The sequence below is a fragment of the Typha angustifolia genome, chromosome 8 (assembly GCF_048772165.1).
Source record: "Typha angustifolia cultivar Huaian chromosome 8, ASM4877216v1, whole genome shotgun sequence".
Lineage (NCBI taxonomy): Eukaryota > Viridiplantae > Streptophyta > Magnoliopsida > Poales > Typhaceae > Typha > Typha angustifolia.
In genome coordinates this window covers 5,364,007-5,378,771 of record NC_133246.1, presented here as the reverse complement: position 1 = coordinate 5,378,771, position 14,765 = coordinate 5,364,007, and the positions used below count along the sequence as shown (strand labels likewise).

The 14,765-nt window shown below is 38.2% G+C and overlaps 2 protein-coding genes across 5 annotated transcripts; both read right to left on the bottom strand.

Annotated features, from left to right (window-relative positions):
• Window positions 1-605: 605 nt before the first annotated feature.
• LOC140766160 (protein MIZU-KUSSEI 1-like) lies at window positions 606-1,627 on the bottom strand. Its single transcript, XM_073105617.1, has one exon. The coding sequence runs from the start codon at window positions 1,521-1,523 to the stop codon at window positions 684-686; it is 840 nt and encodes a 279-aa protein (XP_072961718.1). The 5' UTR covers window positions 1,524-1,627; the 3' UTR covers window positions 606-683.
• A 791-nt stretch (window positions 1,628-2,418) lies between these two features.
• LOC140766159 (paired amphipathic helix protein Sin3-like 3) lies at window positions 2,419-14,765 on the bottom strand. Of its 4 annotated transcripts, XM_073105616.1 has the most exons (24): window positions 14,520-14,764; window positions 13,950-14,123; window positions 13,657-13,825; window positions 13,479-13,577; window positions 13,175-13,336; window positions 12,567-12,879; window positions 11,755-11,888; window positions 10,818-10,893; window positions 10,678-10,707; window positions 10,233-10,498; window positions 9,983-10,137; window positions 8,950-9,077; window positions 8,570-8,824; window positions 7,820-8,103; window positions 7,423-7,714; window positions 7,246-7,337; window positions 5,674-6,345; window positions 5,493-5,593; window positions 5,276-5,414; window positions 5,045-5,197; window positions 4,645-4,805; window positions 4,456-4,567; window positions 4,179-4,360; window positions 2,419-2,785 (listed from the first exon to the last, which is right to left on the bottom strand). In XM_073105616.1, the coding sequence occupies exons 1-23, from the start codon at window positions 14,561-14,563 to the stop codon at window positions 4,229-4,231; spliced, it is 4,143 nt and encodes a 1,380-aa protein (XP_072961717.1). In that variant the 5' UTR covers window positions 14,564-14,764; the 3' UTR covers window positions 2,419-2,785; window positions 4,179-4,228. The 4 variants fall into 4 exon arrangements, with proteins under 4 accessions (XP_072961717.1, XP_072961715.1, XP_072961714.1 ...); XM_073105614.1 differs by having other exon boundaries at window positions 4,156-4,360; window positions 7,423-8,103; window positions 14,520-14,765; XM_073105613.1 differs by having other exon boundaries at window positions 7,423-8,103.

The window sequence follows — 14,765 nt, the reverse complement described above, 5'->3', positions numbered from 1 at the left end:
TAAAACTTTGTGGGGCTTTTAATGTTTTAAACCCCCAATCATTTCTTTTGGATATGGGGGGGGGGGAAACTTTATGCCATTTATAAGGTGAAAGGAATCTAATAAACATATTACTTACCAATCCTCCTTGAGCATCACAAAAGATCAATAATTCCTTTCTCTTTTTCCCCCTTCTTTATTTTCCTTCAAATGGCAAGGCAATGATCAATCTCACATCTATGATAAAAATAAAAATGAAAACCCTTTTCGTCAAAAAAAGTGTTAAGTATTATTATTATTTTAAAAGAGAATGATAGTTCAGAGATCTAAATAGAATTATCGTTATTAATTTTGTGCGATTTAGTGTTATTTTGGAGAAAGCTATAAAGTTTGAAGCTCTCTCAATACCTTAAGGCTTAAGCAAACATATGGATTAATCAAAGCATTCCTCACTAAAATCAAACAAAGAAGAAGAAAAAAATTAAAGAAAAAAAACCTCAAACCCTAACTACTTCCACAACTCCAACAAAACCCTAAGAAACCATTTGCACATCCATTATGATTCTTCTTAATTTACAGTCTTCTCTTTCCCATCCCCCCCCCCCCCCCCCCCCCTCCCTCCTCTAAAAAAACTCTACCCCTTCCAAAATCCACATCAAATTCAAACCCTAAAAACCCTCCGGAACACAAAGCATGCATCAAGACTAAACCCTAAGAAAGTATATACTAAGCTCCGGCCCACCGTTACCGCCGCCGTCCGGGCTCATCATGTAGAACGCCTCGGAGTCTTTGCCACCCACCACCCTCTCGAACCTCGCCCTCATGTACATCACCTCTCCACCTCCGGCGACGGGGAGAACGCCGGCGCCCATCGTCACGTTCTCCACCGCCCGGAGTACCTCGGTGTCCGCCCCGTCGACCTCCCGCCGCATCGCGTAGTCGCACTTCTTGCCGTTGCAGTACGCCCGCCACAGCGGCTCCTCCACCAGCGGCCGAGACGCCTTGGGATTAGGGATCGGGTGGGAGGACGTTTTGTCGCACTCGAGGGCGATCCGCACGAGCCCCGAGGCCATCTCCCGCACGAGCGCGCACGTCGCCGTCGACAGCTCGAGGATGAGCGCCGGCGGCGCGCGCGCGTCCTGCTGGAACGCGAGCCGCACGTGACCGCGCCGCTGGCCGAAGAGGGTCCCCGTGACGCGCGCTCCGAGGCCACCCGGACGACGGTGGCGGCGGCTGCGGCCGACGGGGATCACCGCGGAGATCGCCCACCGCAGCCGCGAGATCGCGTCGTGCGCGGGAGGCGGTTGGCGCTTCACCGCAGCGAGCATCTTGGCATCCTCCTCTTCGTCCTCGTCGTTCAAGCATCTCATAGAGGAGGACGAGGAAGAAGTAGACGACGACGACGACGTGAAGGTTTTCGGCATGATGGTCCTCATTCTCAAATTAAGCCAAAAGAGAGAGACTAAAGTGTCAAAAAATGTATTAATGGTGCAGTGGCTGGAAATATGAACAAAAAAGATGGGCTCTCCTTTTATAAAGAGCATGGGGTGTTAGAGAGAGAGAGAGGGGGAGAGAGAATTGACAATTGACATGCTAATTTAGTAATATTTGGGGTCTATTTAGGCTAAATAAGAAAGGCATTGTAGGTGGAGCTCTCTGGAACACACACCACCTTATAAGATTAAAAGTTAATAATTTATATATATATATATTAGTTAAACAACTTCTTGGCTTTGGACTCCCAGGGATAATACTAATAATGATCAAGAGGGGTGATAGAAGAAGCTAAATTGGCCTCAAAGATAAGGCAGTCACTACTACCCCACTCTACCTACCTGCTCAAGCCCATTGTTTCCCAGAGAAAACTTAGTACCAATGCAAAAGATAGGTAGGAGATCTCATGAAACATGGGTCATTTTTCAAAGTACCTGTCTTGTATAGTATAGGTAGGTGGGCATTAATAGCATATGTTGATAGTTGAAGGAAGACAAAATTAAAATTAAAATTAAAATTTCGGTTGGATAATTAAATGACTAGATCTTAATCACCCATTGGAGAGGTACTTATGCTCTCATAAAAGGACTGAAAACTGAGAAGGGGGGTCAGAAAATATTCCAACATTATCAACTGAAACTGTACAGCAGGAGGAGAATGACAGTGGATTCCTCTGTAGGGTGAGTGATTCTACTGCCAAAATAACAACAAGAAGGCAGATATAACAGAAGAAGAAAAAAAAATTGTTAGAGGGCTATAAAGATTACTTTCTAATTAGGAACCTGTAATCTAACAAAGTACCAAACTTCCAATCCAGGAAGCATCTTTTAAGCTTCCCTGTAAAGTTCCAGCATGCATCAAACGGATATTTTGAGCAAAGCAATATCTGTTTACAGGGCTAGGATGTCCAGAGTCTTAACAAAATTTGCTAGGGTTTTCGCGGCAAGGACAGGACACATTCTACACCGATTTATTAACATTATCAAAATCTCCTCAAAGATATTACACCTGCATAATCTTCTACTTGACTGAAAACGGAAAAATTATAATTCTGCTAATTACTGCAGAAAAAAAAAATACATGATCTTGATTGTTAAAAGAAGAGCTTTGAGAAGAAACCAAAATAGAATTTTGAATTGAAGGAAAATAAAATTCACAGGTCATATATACACAGGTGGCACAAAAGACCACTGGAACGAGTTATAAGCTCTCGTATATGTACCCGCATTCTTGCTGTTATTTTTTGAAGACCACGCTATGGTGAGAAGTTGAAATCAAGTGCCAAAGAATGACACATCTCCAGCATTACAGACTGCATAAGTGCAAGAGAAAGGTAAGCTCCTGTGCAAGAATTATAAATATGCTTGACAAGTATAAAAAGATCAGTTAGATATTAATCTACTGACTTCTTACTTAGTTGCACCATTTTCTTTTCCCAGTGGGCATTGGTGGATTTTCTTTACCTTCTTTTATTGTCTTTATAGGTCTTGCTAAGATTAGGTTGATTAACTAAACAGTAAAACACTAAAACTAGTTGTCATTCTTATATGCAGAGGTTGGACAAGCCATCTCGCACTTTATTGCAGAAGTACTCTAATAGAGTCTAGACAATCCAAAAAGAATATATATCTACTGGACCTGCAGTGGGATAAAGAAGAGCAATTTGCAAATAAAACCCCACATTCTGCACTATTAGCTGTTCACATACTGCTTTTATCAATATTTGCACCTCTGACCATTGCATTTCTAAAAAACTGTCAAAAACATATATTAACTTGATTACACTTTATAACAAAAGGAATCAAAAATAGCATATTCCACCTTCAAATGGAAGCATCAAACATTCCAAAATTGCCTCATTTGCTTCAAGGAACCCAAATGATCTGCTGGTGACCTCAACCCATCTTGGTGCACAGCACGAGTTGATGGGAAGTTTTGAGGTTTTCATCCAGTGATAGGCAATGTAGTGGTGATGGTGGTAGGCCAGGCCGCCAAGGACTTGGCGCACATCTTTGCCATTAGCTGCCAACTGTGCTAATGACACAGGGTTGAACTTAAGATTCTCCACACAGTGAGGACCCCTTCATTGTTTGTTGCCACACCACAGCTGGACAGCCAGGCCAACGTGATTCAAAATCGGGCAAGAAGAACTCTAGCCTAGACACGTAGGATAGATAGGTTTTGGGCTTAGATAGAGATTAAGGTCCATTAATGAATTGTTGGGTTAGGTTGCACATCAAAAGGGTATTTTGATATCTTACTTTTAGTTAGTTTAAAACACATCTAAGGTTAAGGTCTGGAGGGAATCTCGCAGCACAGTTTTTTGCATATTTTTTTGGAAATGCATGGTTCAGGTTGCAAATAGTGATAAAGAGGGTGTAAATAGCAAATATAGAAAATAAATGTAGAGTGTTACTTGCAAATTTACCTACAGTTATTTTGTAACAGGGGAAATGGCATACTCTTTATTACTTCTAGCTAGTTAATAAAAAAATCTTCACTCCGTCTAACTAACTGAGTTCCTCAACAAATGGCCAATTTTGTCTGTGCTGCATACTGCTAATCTACCTCATATACCTAAATTGAGATATCAAGTATTGACTATGAAGTTAGAAATAATAGTCATAGAAGAAAAGTATGGCATTAATGAGAGATGGCAATTCTTGGAAAAGTGTGATTTACCTACTATGTAAATAAGAAATTACCGGTATTCTGGCAGCCCGTGATGCAAAAATCTGGATACAAAGCAATGAAATCACTGTACTTTTATAGCGTTCACTTTCCAAAATTTTGCATGGAGAAGGGAAGGTGCAGGGCGAACAAATTGTTGTCTCCTTTTCTTTCTGGCCCGAAATAAGAAATCTTCTGTATCAAGTACGTAGGAAACCTGTGCATTTGCATTCCAAGAAAATTTAACACCACCGAAGAATTAATGCTTATAGAAATCAAAGGGATAAAAAAGTCATATAATCAGACAGATACCTTAAAGGAATTGCATGATATCTTGCACTCCAAACCATTGAAAACCTTAGTCCGATCCATGGCTTTGCAAGTAGCAGAGTAATCATCATCACCATCATATTTGCGCTTGTTCCTGCAGAGCACATTCAGTCACATCTAGGAAAATTGCAACTTTGCAAGAACATATATTCACAATTCAAAGTCATATACCTTGCAAGAAAAACACCACCAGTTTCCTTCCGGCCAGGTATTGACAAAAAATCACTATATATGTAAGCTGAAAAGTTGGGATCAATTGAAACTGCAGTCACTTCAGTGTTTTCAAGCCCATATTCCATGAGCAGGATAGATAATCGGGTTGGATTTGAACACTGCAAAAGAACAGTAACGATGTTTCAATTGGAACAGCAATTTACCTTTTCTTTTAATTTTAACTTCTTCAACAAATTCAGTCCAGAGTCATCAATCACTTATCTAGGAAAACCCTTTTCAAAGTTTAAACTACAACGTGATACTTGGTTCAGAATGAACTATTACTGAATTTAGACAAGAAGCAATATGCTAAGTTGGTAAAAGATAGTAAAATTAACAAAAGGCATGAAAGACCTACACATTCAAATCGGTATATGCTGTCGTCATGGAGGAGGACACTGGCATTTTCATGATAAACTAAGTCAAAAAATCTCCCAGGGCGCCGAGACTTCTCATATAGATAAAGCTGGAGAAGCTTATTGTCCATCTCATCTGACGCTATTGCTTGGAGCTGGTAATGTAAGTGCAGATGAGGATTCACACATCCTTTTGGTTCAGATAAAAGCCATCAAGATATAGGAAATCTAACCTGCTTAACCAGCTTAAAGATTAACTTGTCTAATGTAAAAAGTATGTATGATTGTGTTCCAATGATAGCACGACAATCATCTTCAAACTTGGTATTGTCAGCGGAACCATCAAGTAGGTTATACAATGCACTCATAAACCTGCAATACAGAAGATGAATTGTTGATATCCATAGCCACAAGTTCTAAAGTTATATGTACTCGTGGGATTCATATTACTTGGCATATAAGCCAGAAGGCTTTGTATCCTTTGAAGTTCTCCATTTCTTTTCAGCAGCTAATGAATTTCTCTTTGCTGAAAGTATCCTCTCGTACAGAGTCTGCAAAGACAAAATCAACGTCTAAATTTTGCACCTATTTAATGGGTTCCAAGAAAGTATGAAATAAGAAAATTCCTAACCTGATGAAGTCTGAAGAGGACATAAAATGAATCATTCCCATAAAATATCTGTGAACATTTATCTTCTCTTTCATGTAATGCTGCAGGCACATGCTTGGCAAGAGGTTTCACTGTATTGAGAAAACGTTCTGAAAATGGTAATGATGTTATTTCTCCATCAGCATCATGTGCATCAGCCATTCCTTCAGCCTCACACTCACTTACAGCCTTGCCGTCCTGATCATCATGATCAGCATCTTCCTCTTCCTCCTCATGATCTTCAGGAGAAAACTCCTCGCCATCAGCACACTCACTGCCTGATACATCCTCACCAGCCTCAGAAGCATTTTCACTATCTGTAGACCTTTGAGCACTTCCCTCACCTTCATCATCTGCATCAGCATCATTTTCTCCAGCTTTCGCACCACCACAGGTCTCCACTTCCCCACTCCTACCTTCAAACTGCCTGACAGCAGAACTTTCCTTCGTTTCAGGAGCAATGTCCATGGAAACATCTTCAAGAGTCACAAGATTATCTGCTTCAAAATCACCATTAGGTGATAATTCTCCCTCCTCCCTTTCAACCTTAAACTTATTGGGGCAAGCAGGACCTTCACTTGATAGGTGGCCTTTGTTAATCTCATTGGCACAGCCACCATTTGCAGATACAACAGACCTTCCACTATCCCCTCCCTATTAAGAAGGATTATAACAGGAATGAAACATCAGGGAATGCAAGAGAAGTATTTCACCAAACATATCCATGCTAGATATATACAATCACATACAGCATAGGGGCACATATTACGAAATAGGTATAGCAAAATATAATGAAATCCTGTTGTGTTCACTGTTCCATGACAGTTTGTGTATATCATCCTTAATAAATAAGTGAAAGATTAGCAGCATCAGCCAATGTAAGAAACCCAGAAACCAGAAGTCAGGAAGATTCAGATAAAAGGCATTGTGGCAAATCACAAATAAGAAGTACATCGTAATTTGTAAATGAGAACCACTATTGTCTTATTAAATTATAATAGATCTAATCTAGCCATTCCTAGCTTCCAGCAATCCTCTTGATTATCAAACACTATAAATGGCTGTTAACATAATACTCTTCAGTTGAGTGTTCTATATTTGCACAAATTATTGTACAAGAATCAAGTATCAACCACAATTTGTATAATCAAATGATTGGTACTCACTAGCATAACAAATGCTTATAGCAAAAGAATGTTTAATGGGCTTTTTTCCTCCTTGATATTAATGTTTTCACCATAAGTTATCAGATCAGCAAAGAGAAGACTCATTACCGAACAAATTTACTACACAACCACCTCCTACGGTTGCCACACAAACTATGAATGCCTAGATATCTGTATCATCATCTGCATTGAATTCTTGCTCTCGATTCTATATTTATCCTTTCAACTTGTTAAAACACATGGATCACGAAGGAAAAATGGCAGCAAGCTATCTATAATGCAAACCCGTAAAGACTGAATTACATGAATGTGCGTATGTGATGTTACATCCCCTAAAAATTGATAATACTTCAGAAAAGACAAGAAAGTCACTAAACCATTTTCCTACCTCTAAAGGAGATAAAACTGCATTGCTGATTCGAGATTCAGTCATTGTCTCAACTTCAATAAGATCACTTTTAGGCACTGTTACGCTAACCCCTGACAGAAATAAAAGAGGTCAAAGAAAAAGAAATTTTCTTAAAAGATTCTAACACAATGGAAGAAAAAAACAAAATCCTCAAACCTGATGTAATCTCTACATTACTTATATCATAATTTTGCTCATCTCTACCAGCAAGAGTGACATTATCCGGTAACTGTTCATTAGATGCAATTTGTGCAGTTATTCCAGAGATTTCATCAGTCATAGCAGCATCACCCCGCCCTCTTCTGTGAAGTGCAGCATTATTGGGATTATCACCTTTTTGCACAGCTCGATTCACATCATGGAAACCATTTTCCAGAATGCCTTTGTCGCTGTTTACCAATCTATCCGTGGATTCCTGTGTTGGTCGAATGGCATCGTCACTGTTATTCTGCTTCACAGCAACAGCACCATCAGCATGTGGGCTACCATTGTTTTCCCCTACACTTGCAAGACCAGCTTTACCAGCTTTGGTACCAGAATTCTTAGACTTTACCATATCTTCTGCATCCTCCGCACCTAGAGGTCGATGATGAACATCCAGCATCGGCTCCAAAAATGTTGTCCATATCCTCATAACTTTCTGGAACTGGTCTGAAGATGAGCAGACTTCTCCACATGAGAATTTTATGATCTGATACAGGTCTTCATGAATATCTGAATCTAGATACTCAAATTCCATATTGGAAACTAAAGGGCGCCGATTTCCGGCACCCATAGCAAGTAGCACATCGTCCTCCTTCCTTTTTTCATTTAATTCTTTAATCTCAGCCAATAGAGCTGCATGAAGTAGCAAAACAAGACACAGAGGTGAATCGTGAAAAATGCAAGTATACAAACATCTTGTACTTCCGCAAAATAACAATCTAGATCCACAACACACTAAATATTTATACATTTGTACATTTCCATGATCACAGTACTGGAATGGAGTATAATATGAAAAAGTGTTTTTGCATGTATACCCTTCTAAAATCTCTTATTTGCATGTATGCCTCTTAAAACACTTGGTTTTTTGCATGAATATCCCTTAAAACCTTGTTTTTTGCATAGAAGCCCTTAAATCTAACTAATCGTTAAAATTTCGTCAATTTAACTTCAAAAAGACAGAAATACCCTTATTCTTGTTTGCATAAAATCGTTTCTTTATGTCCTTTCATCTATCAAATTACTAAGATTTTAACTTCTAGTTGTAAAAAAAGAAATCTAAAGAGTATACATGTAAAAAAAATGAAGAATAACAAACCTTTTGTGCTCAGGCTCTTTGCATCCTGTTGTTTGAAATAGAAACTGCGATGATCAAGTGATTTGTGATAGTTCTTGGCATATATTTCAGCCCAAACTTTGTTAAAATCTGCACGACATCTCGACCATTCCTCTTGCTTTTGCTTCAGCCGAGTTAATATGACTGGCAATGCAAGACTAGCATTTTTGCGTAGAACATCCATAACATCCAGGCCATGGTCACCATATAGACGTTCAATGCATCTCAAATGTAGAGCTATCCAATGAAAGAAAGACAGAAACAGATATAAGCCAAACTAAAGATATTATGAGAAGAATTATCAATTCAAGTATATCATGAAAAAAAATATATTGCTCCTAAATTATAATAGAGGTGCTCACAAGTAAAGTGGTCTTCAACACGTATATGACTCTCCGGTTTGAATGAGCTATCTTGTGCCATTTCTAGTAATTCCTCCACGCGCTTAGTAGTAGCATTCACAGTTTCCAATAACATATCTAGCTCAAACCTGGAAACATCTAGTTATGAGCCACAATTAAAAGATTGCATAGGCTACTAGTTTCATATCAAATATGGTTTTTTGGAAATATTGTCCATGTCATTAGTGTTAGTCCTTTATAAACTTATAAATCGCATTAGATAAGTTGTATCACAAATTAAGAACCCAGTTGGAAATGAAAGACATAAAGATAGACATATCTATTACTGTATACATCCCATGTGCCCTGTCAAGGTGTCTGGAACTTTCTTAGATGCTACTTTTGCCATTGTGCTACACTGTTGGAACATGTGGACCTTACATCAGCATAAAAGAAGAAAAGCATTATGAACAGTTAATCATTGTTTTGCAAAACTTTCACGTTAACACCTAGGCTCCCGCCTTAAATAGAATATAACTAGGCTCCACTTAGGTCCCATCTATGTGATTGCATTAGCATAACGAATCATATCTTAGTGTGTAGATTAATTTTAAAATTCAAAATTATTGTATATGTTGATAAATTAGTGACTCTAATAGCTTACTATAGTTCTTAACAAGAATGCATTAGTAATTGATTAAAATGTATGTATTTATTTTAACTTCTTCTCTAACTAAATTATTTTATTTGTTTATATTTTAACCCGTCTTGAATTCCGGGCGCTCATCTAGGTACCTGCCTAGTACCTAAGCACCACATGATCCATTGTCCACCCGTCTACCATCTACAGTTTTTTAAAACCTTGCAGTTACTAGATACCAAAACAAAGAAAAACCTTCTCGAAATAAAGTAAAACTTCCAATATAAATTTTTAATTAGGTATAGATTGTTGCCTTGATCAATAAATTAAGGTTCGGTAACTTGTATCATTTGGAGCTTAACAAACAACAATAGCATATAACATATCTCAATATCAGAAGTAATGGATCAATACCTGTCATCTTCACATCTAAACAAGCTTTCTTCATATTGGTTTTTCCTCATGTGCTTAAAAGAGTAGTCCTCACTTCCAGAAGTCACCGACACCCAGAAATCATTCAGGAGTGATGCTCCAAGTTCAGTCCTATGGCTTGCAGGAGGGATGGGATACTAACAAGCAACAGTAACAATATAAGCATGAAAAGTGAAGCAGTAAAGTTTTGTACAACATAAAGCATAATATTGTATTGTACTTAGTTACTTACACTTTTTGGCAAAAGACGGTAACTAGGTGTACAACGATGACAGTTTGATAGGTCAAGCTCTGATATTGGTTTGCACATATTATATTTTTCTTTGCAGGAAAATGAAGTAGTTTTGTGAGAAACCCCATCTTTCGAATTAAAAGCACTTTTATCAAGTCTCTGTCGTTCTTTATTTCTATCTCTCTCACGATCTCTCTCCTTCTCATCCCTTCCGTGCTGCCTTTCTCTCTCTCTATCCTCCAGCTTAACTGGCCTTGCCACATGTCCTTCATTTTACAAATATTATGTTACTTTGAATCAAATCCATGTTCTAATGAATACAAGTACATGTCCTTCTAGTGAAACTTGAGACTTGAAGTCCCAAACTTCAACTTAATTCTAGGTTGTAACTAGATGTTATTTACAAAATCAAAATTATGAAGAATTAAAATAAGCTCTTACATACTTTTATTGAAAACTCCTGCAAGAAATCCATCTGCACAAAACATCACATTAGAGTTAAATGGAAAGCTATAAATTTCTTAGCATAAAAAGAGATAAGACAAAACCCTGCGCATTAGTTACTGGTAGAATATGTCTGCTTACCTATGTTTTCACAATGTGCTAAAAATTCATTAAAACCATCCATAAGATCTGGATACTTCTCAAGAAGATCTCTGACCTGGTAATGATGAGGAATATTAAAGTTTAGAGGTTATCAAGAAAGATGATTCATTAGGACCTAAAGAAGGAAAAAATATATATGATAAAAGAAACATCCTAACAATGCAAAACTCTTGATCTCTACAATCACAATTCTAAATTAAAACAAATGAGGCACGAAGAGGTCTCTGTTACCAAAGTGGTTATGGATCAGTTCAAGGTTGTCAGCTTGATCTGAATTTACACTAGAATTGGAAGGAATCAAATAGACCAATCCTGTGATTCTGAATCAACAGATCGCTTGTGCAATTTGTGATTTGAATGCGATGATTCTTAGAGATGGGTAAAAAGTATATGTATTGCGATAAATCTTCTCAATTGGAAGAACTCCCATATGGATAATATACATTCCAATTGACCGAGCCTAAATCTAAATATTTTCATAGGATTTGGCTGGCTCTTCCAACTGATAAGGTTACATTCACCCTCTAAATGCTTGCAATTGTTAATGTGAAATCTACTCAGTAGTGGCAATCCACTGGGAAACAAAGTCCGTACACATTTAATTTTTTATCCTCCAGCATATCATGTCACTTGGCAGAACTATCCTCCTTGAGCATGGCGTGGCGTATCCGATTAACTCAAGATCATCTTATTCACAACCTTAAGAAAATCATTATTTATAAAAAAGCAATCCTCACAAGAACTTCCGCAGAATTCTTCAATTCATTTCTAAATAAGCAATTGTCAGTCACCAGTGAACTAAATAATATTCAGCAAAATGAAAACAAGGAACTAGAAATACTGAATCTAAACAACAAATAAAAGGTAAGTAAGAGAAAATGTAACACTAAAACATTTTAAGACCAATGATGCTCACCAAGTTCTTCAATTCATTTCTGGTAATTATCTCCTGACTATATATGTGAAGACATTTCAAAAACTCCTGATATGTGTCAGGATGAAGCTTGTCCTTAACTTTGTCACAAAACATAAACTCTCGGGTGTATACACCTGCAATTGATATGGTAGATTCATAAAATAATTTGTATAAGACAGAGAATGTACCTATGTACAACTATTGGCGACAATAGAGTAGATGGATTTGCAAGCAAAAGAAGTAAAATGAATGACACAACAGGTCAACTCAAACAAGCAAAGAGCCACTAAGACATGCTCAGACATGCCCCCATTCTAAACCTTCTTAATCAGCAAGAGAATGCTAATCAGAGCAAATATGTCAAACAAATGGTATAAACAGAAATATATGTGAAAACCAAAAGAAAAACGAACTGCAGCCCTTCATCCTTGACCAATACTCTGGTATTTAATATTCCTTGATGAACAGGGTGTGCACAGTTAACTATTGGAACTCTGGTAATTTCACTATAGCTTGCAAACAGGAAGTGAGGAATCTTAAACAGACATAAGAACACTTCAACTTGTTATAACAGATAAACAATACATGTGATCAAGCAGTCGAGTTTTTTTGAAGTAATTCCATGCTTCTCCACAGAGACTAATTCCAGCATGTAAAGTATTCACCAGGATTTTCATGACAGAATAATAAGCCTTTAAACATGCAGCGAGAATAGCAGTAGAGAGGAAGAGACCGCTGAAAATTGCTGCATCAAGCAGTGACTTGAGAAACATGTGCAGCTTTAGGAAAAAAGGACATGAAAAATAACTCACTCCTCAAAGTGTTCTTATCATCAAACAATGAAGCTGAGATGCTATACATTCCATTCTCAGTGCCATCATCACCATACTGTAACTCTTCAGCAACAGAGTCATCAATCCTTCTGGAGCAAAATTTACGTCTGCGCTGTCCGCTGTCAATGTCTCTGCTGTCATGGTCGACATCTTTCTCATCCCAGTCGTGATCTCTTCTATCTTCTTTCCGGTCCTTTTCCTTCTCAAGAAGCCTTTTCTGGCTGTCGTGCTCAGGATCAGGCTGATTAACAATAAGGTCATGATCAGCATGTGAATTGTAAGGCCTATCCCTCTGAAAACACAAATATGGCTGTCAGCAGGCAGGTCAACCTTCTGATAATATACATTCAGATGCAGTGAAATTCCAGTAGTACCAGAAAGAGGGAAGGCATGCAGGAAGTGCACATCACTAATCATAAAGTCTGATGTCTATCTTCCTTCACTAGATTAAAAGAGTGATTTCGGAACCAAGGAACCAATGCGTAGAAGGTCACATTGTCCATTCATAAGCTCAAAGACAGTCATTGTTTTCTAAATTAAGTAAACTAGGTACTTCCACAAAATATGTTGGATAGTCAAAGGTATACCTTGTCCCCCTGAGCATGTCTCATTGTAGGCATCACAGAGCTCTTCCCATCCTGCCGTAGATACACTTTACCAGAGGATAGGTGTTGTGTAGCAGCTGAACCAGGCAAGAAATGTTTGAATTCTTCAAGCAAATCATGATGATTATGAAAGAGGATTGCAACCTACAAAAGTAGAGGATTCAGCTTCTCTTTTCTTTTTTTTGGACAAACAAGCCATAGCCCTCATTTTATTGAGGATTCAGCTTCATGACAAACAGATTTGTATCTCAGCAAACAACCACACTACCTGGAAACAAGAAATTACCTCTTGGTAAACATCATGAATGGACTTGTTGTCCTTCCTATACATGTTCAAAATATCTAAGAATGACCTGTAAACATGCTCATCATTCCGAAAACGACTCTGCAGCAAGGTAAGAACTCTAATGAGAAAGCTCTATAAAAAAAACACAGAGAAAGATCCCTGTCTGAATTATCAATACCTTGATCTTGTTTACAAAACTAAAAGCTTCCTCAAATTCAACAGGCTTCTTCTCCTCAGGAAGTTTAATCTCGTAACCTTTTGGTAAGAATGTGTTAAAGCCAAGAATCAGATCACGATGCCCTTTAAACAGTTCCTTCACCCTTCCTATAACCCCATTAGTGTCGATCCTGTAGTCAGTACATTGCGACAACAATATTAACAAAAACTACAGATCCAGAAACCTAAGGAACAATAAGATTAAGTAATAACATTGTTAGTGCTAGAAACAATAATAAGCGGTTATAGCAGAACCTTTGGCTCTTGAAGTCCTTCATAACTTCAAGGAATTCGTCATATTTTTCCCTTCTGTCTTGAAACATATCCTTCACAGACTTCAAATAGGTTAGAGCATCATTGGTCGTCAGCTTCGTAGCACTGCCAGAAGCCGGAGCAGCTGCAGCCGCCATAAGAAGTTGTTGCCCAGACCTTCACCGACCACCCGAATACATGAATCACAATGGATCAAGACCCACATCACATACCCCTCATATAAAACACGAAATTATCCCGAAAAAAGGAAAGCAAGAAAAGAATTAAAAGAAAAAATCCTTCCTTTCTTCCCTCAACTAATTAAACAATAATCCAACAAACTCTTACGCCTAGACATACCGCCACGAAGGCGATCATCCAGCTACCAACTCAAGATTGAAACTTTCGACAAACCCGACTCTTTCTTCTTTTTTTTCGAATTAGAATCACAACGACTCGAAAAGAGACCGAAAAAATGGCATTTATCTTAAGCAAATCGCAAAAGAATAGCCGAATCAAACTAACAAACAAAAAAAAGAAATATAAACAAAAAAAGAACCGCAAAATACTTACGGATCCGCTCGAGATAGGTTAGGCCGCTTGAGCTGAGAACCCATCAACGCCTTTCACATCCATTCATCCAAATCACCTCCCTCCGATTCGACTCCAACGGCGATTAGACGCATCTAGAGTTAGAGAGAAAGAGAGAAAGAGAGCGACCCAGCCAGGTAGAGTTGGAGACAGAAAAGAGGGAGAGGGAGTTCTTCTCTTCTTCGCTATCTGAGGAGAGGAAGCGAGCGGGTAGAGTTGTTAATTAAA

What these genes read in the sequence shown, in the direction of transcription:
- LOC140766160 (XM_073105617.1), bottom strand. Translation starts at nt 1,523, where the DNA reads ATGCTCTTTATAAAAGGAGAGCCCATCTTTTTTGTTCATATTTCCAGC.
- LOC140766159 (XM_073105614.1), bottom strand. Translation starts at nt 14,563, where the DNA reads ATGGGTTCTCAGCTCAAGCGGCCTAACCTATCTCGAGCGGATCC. An exon ending in GTTTTGTAAACAAGATCAAG is followed by an intron (nt 13,578 to 13,656) that starts GTATTGATAATT and finishes ACCTTGCTGCAG; the next exon opens with AGTCGTTTTCGGAATGATGA. An exon ending in TCCTCTTCAGACTTCATCAG is followed by an intron (nt 5,594 to 5,673) that starts GTTAGGAATTTT and finishes TTGTCTTTGCAG; the next exon opens with ACTCTGTACGAGAGGATACT.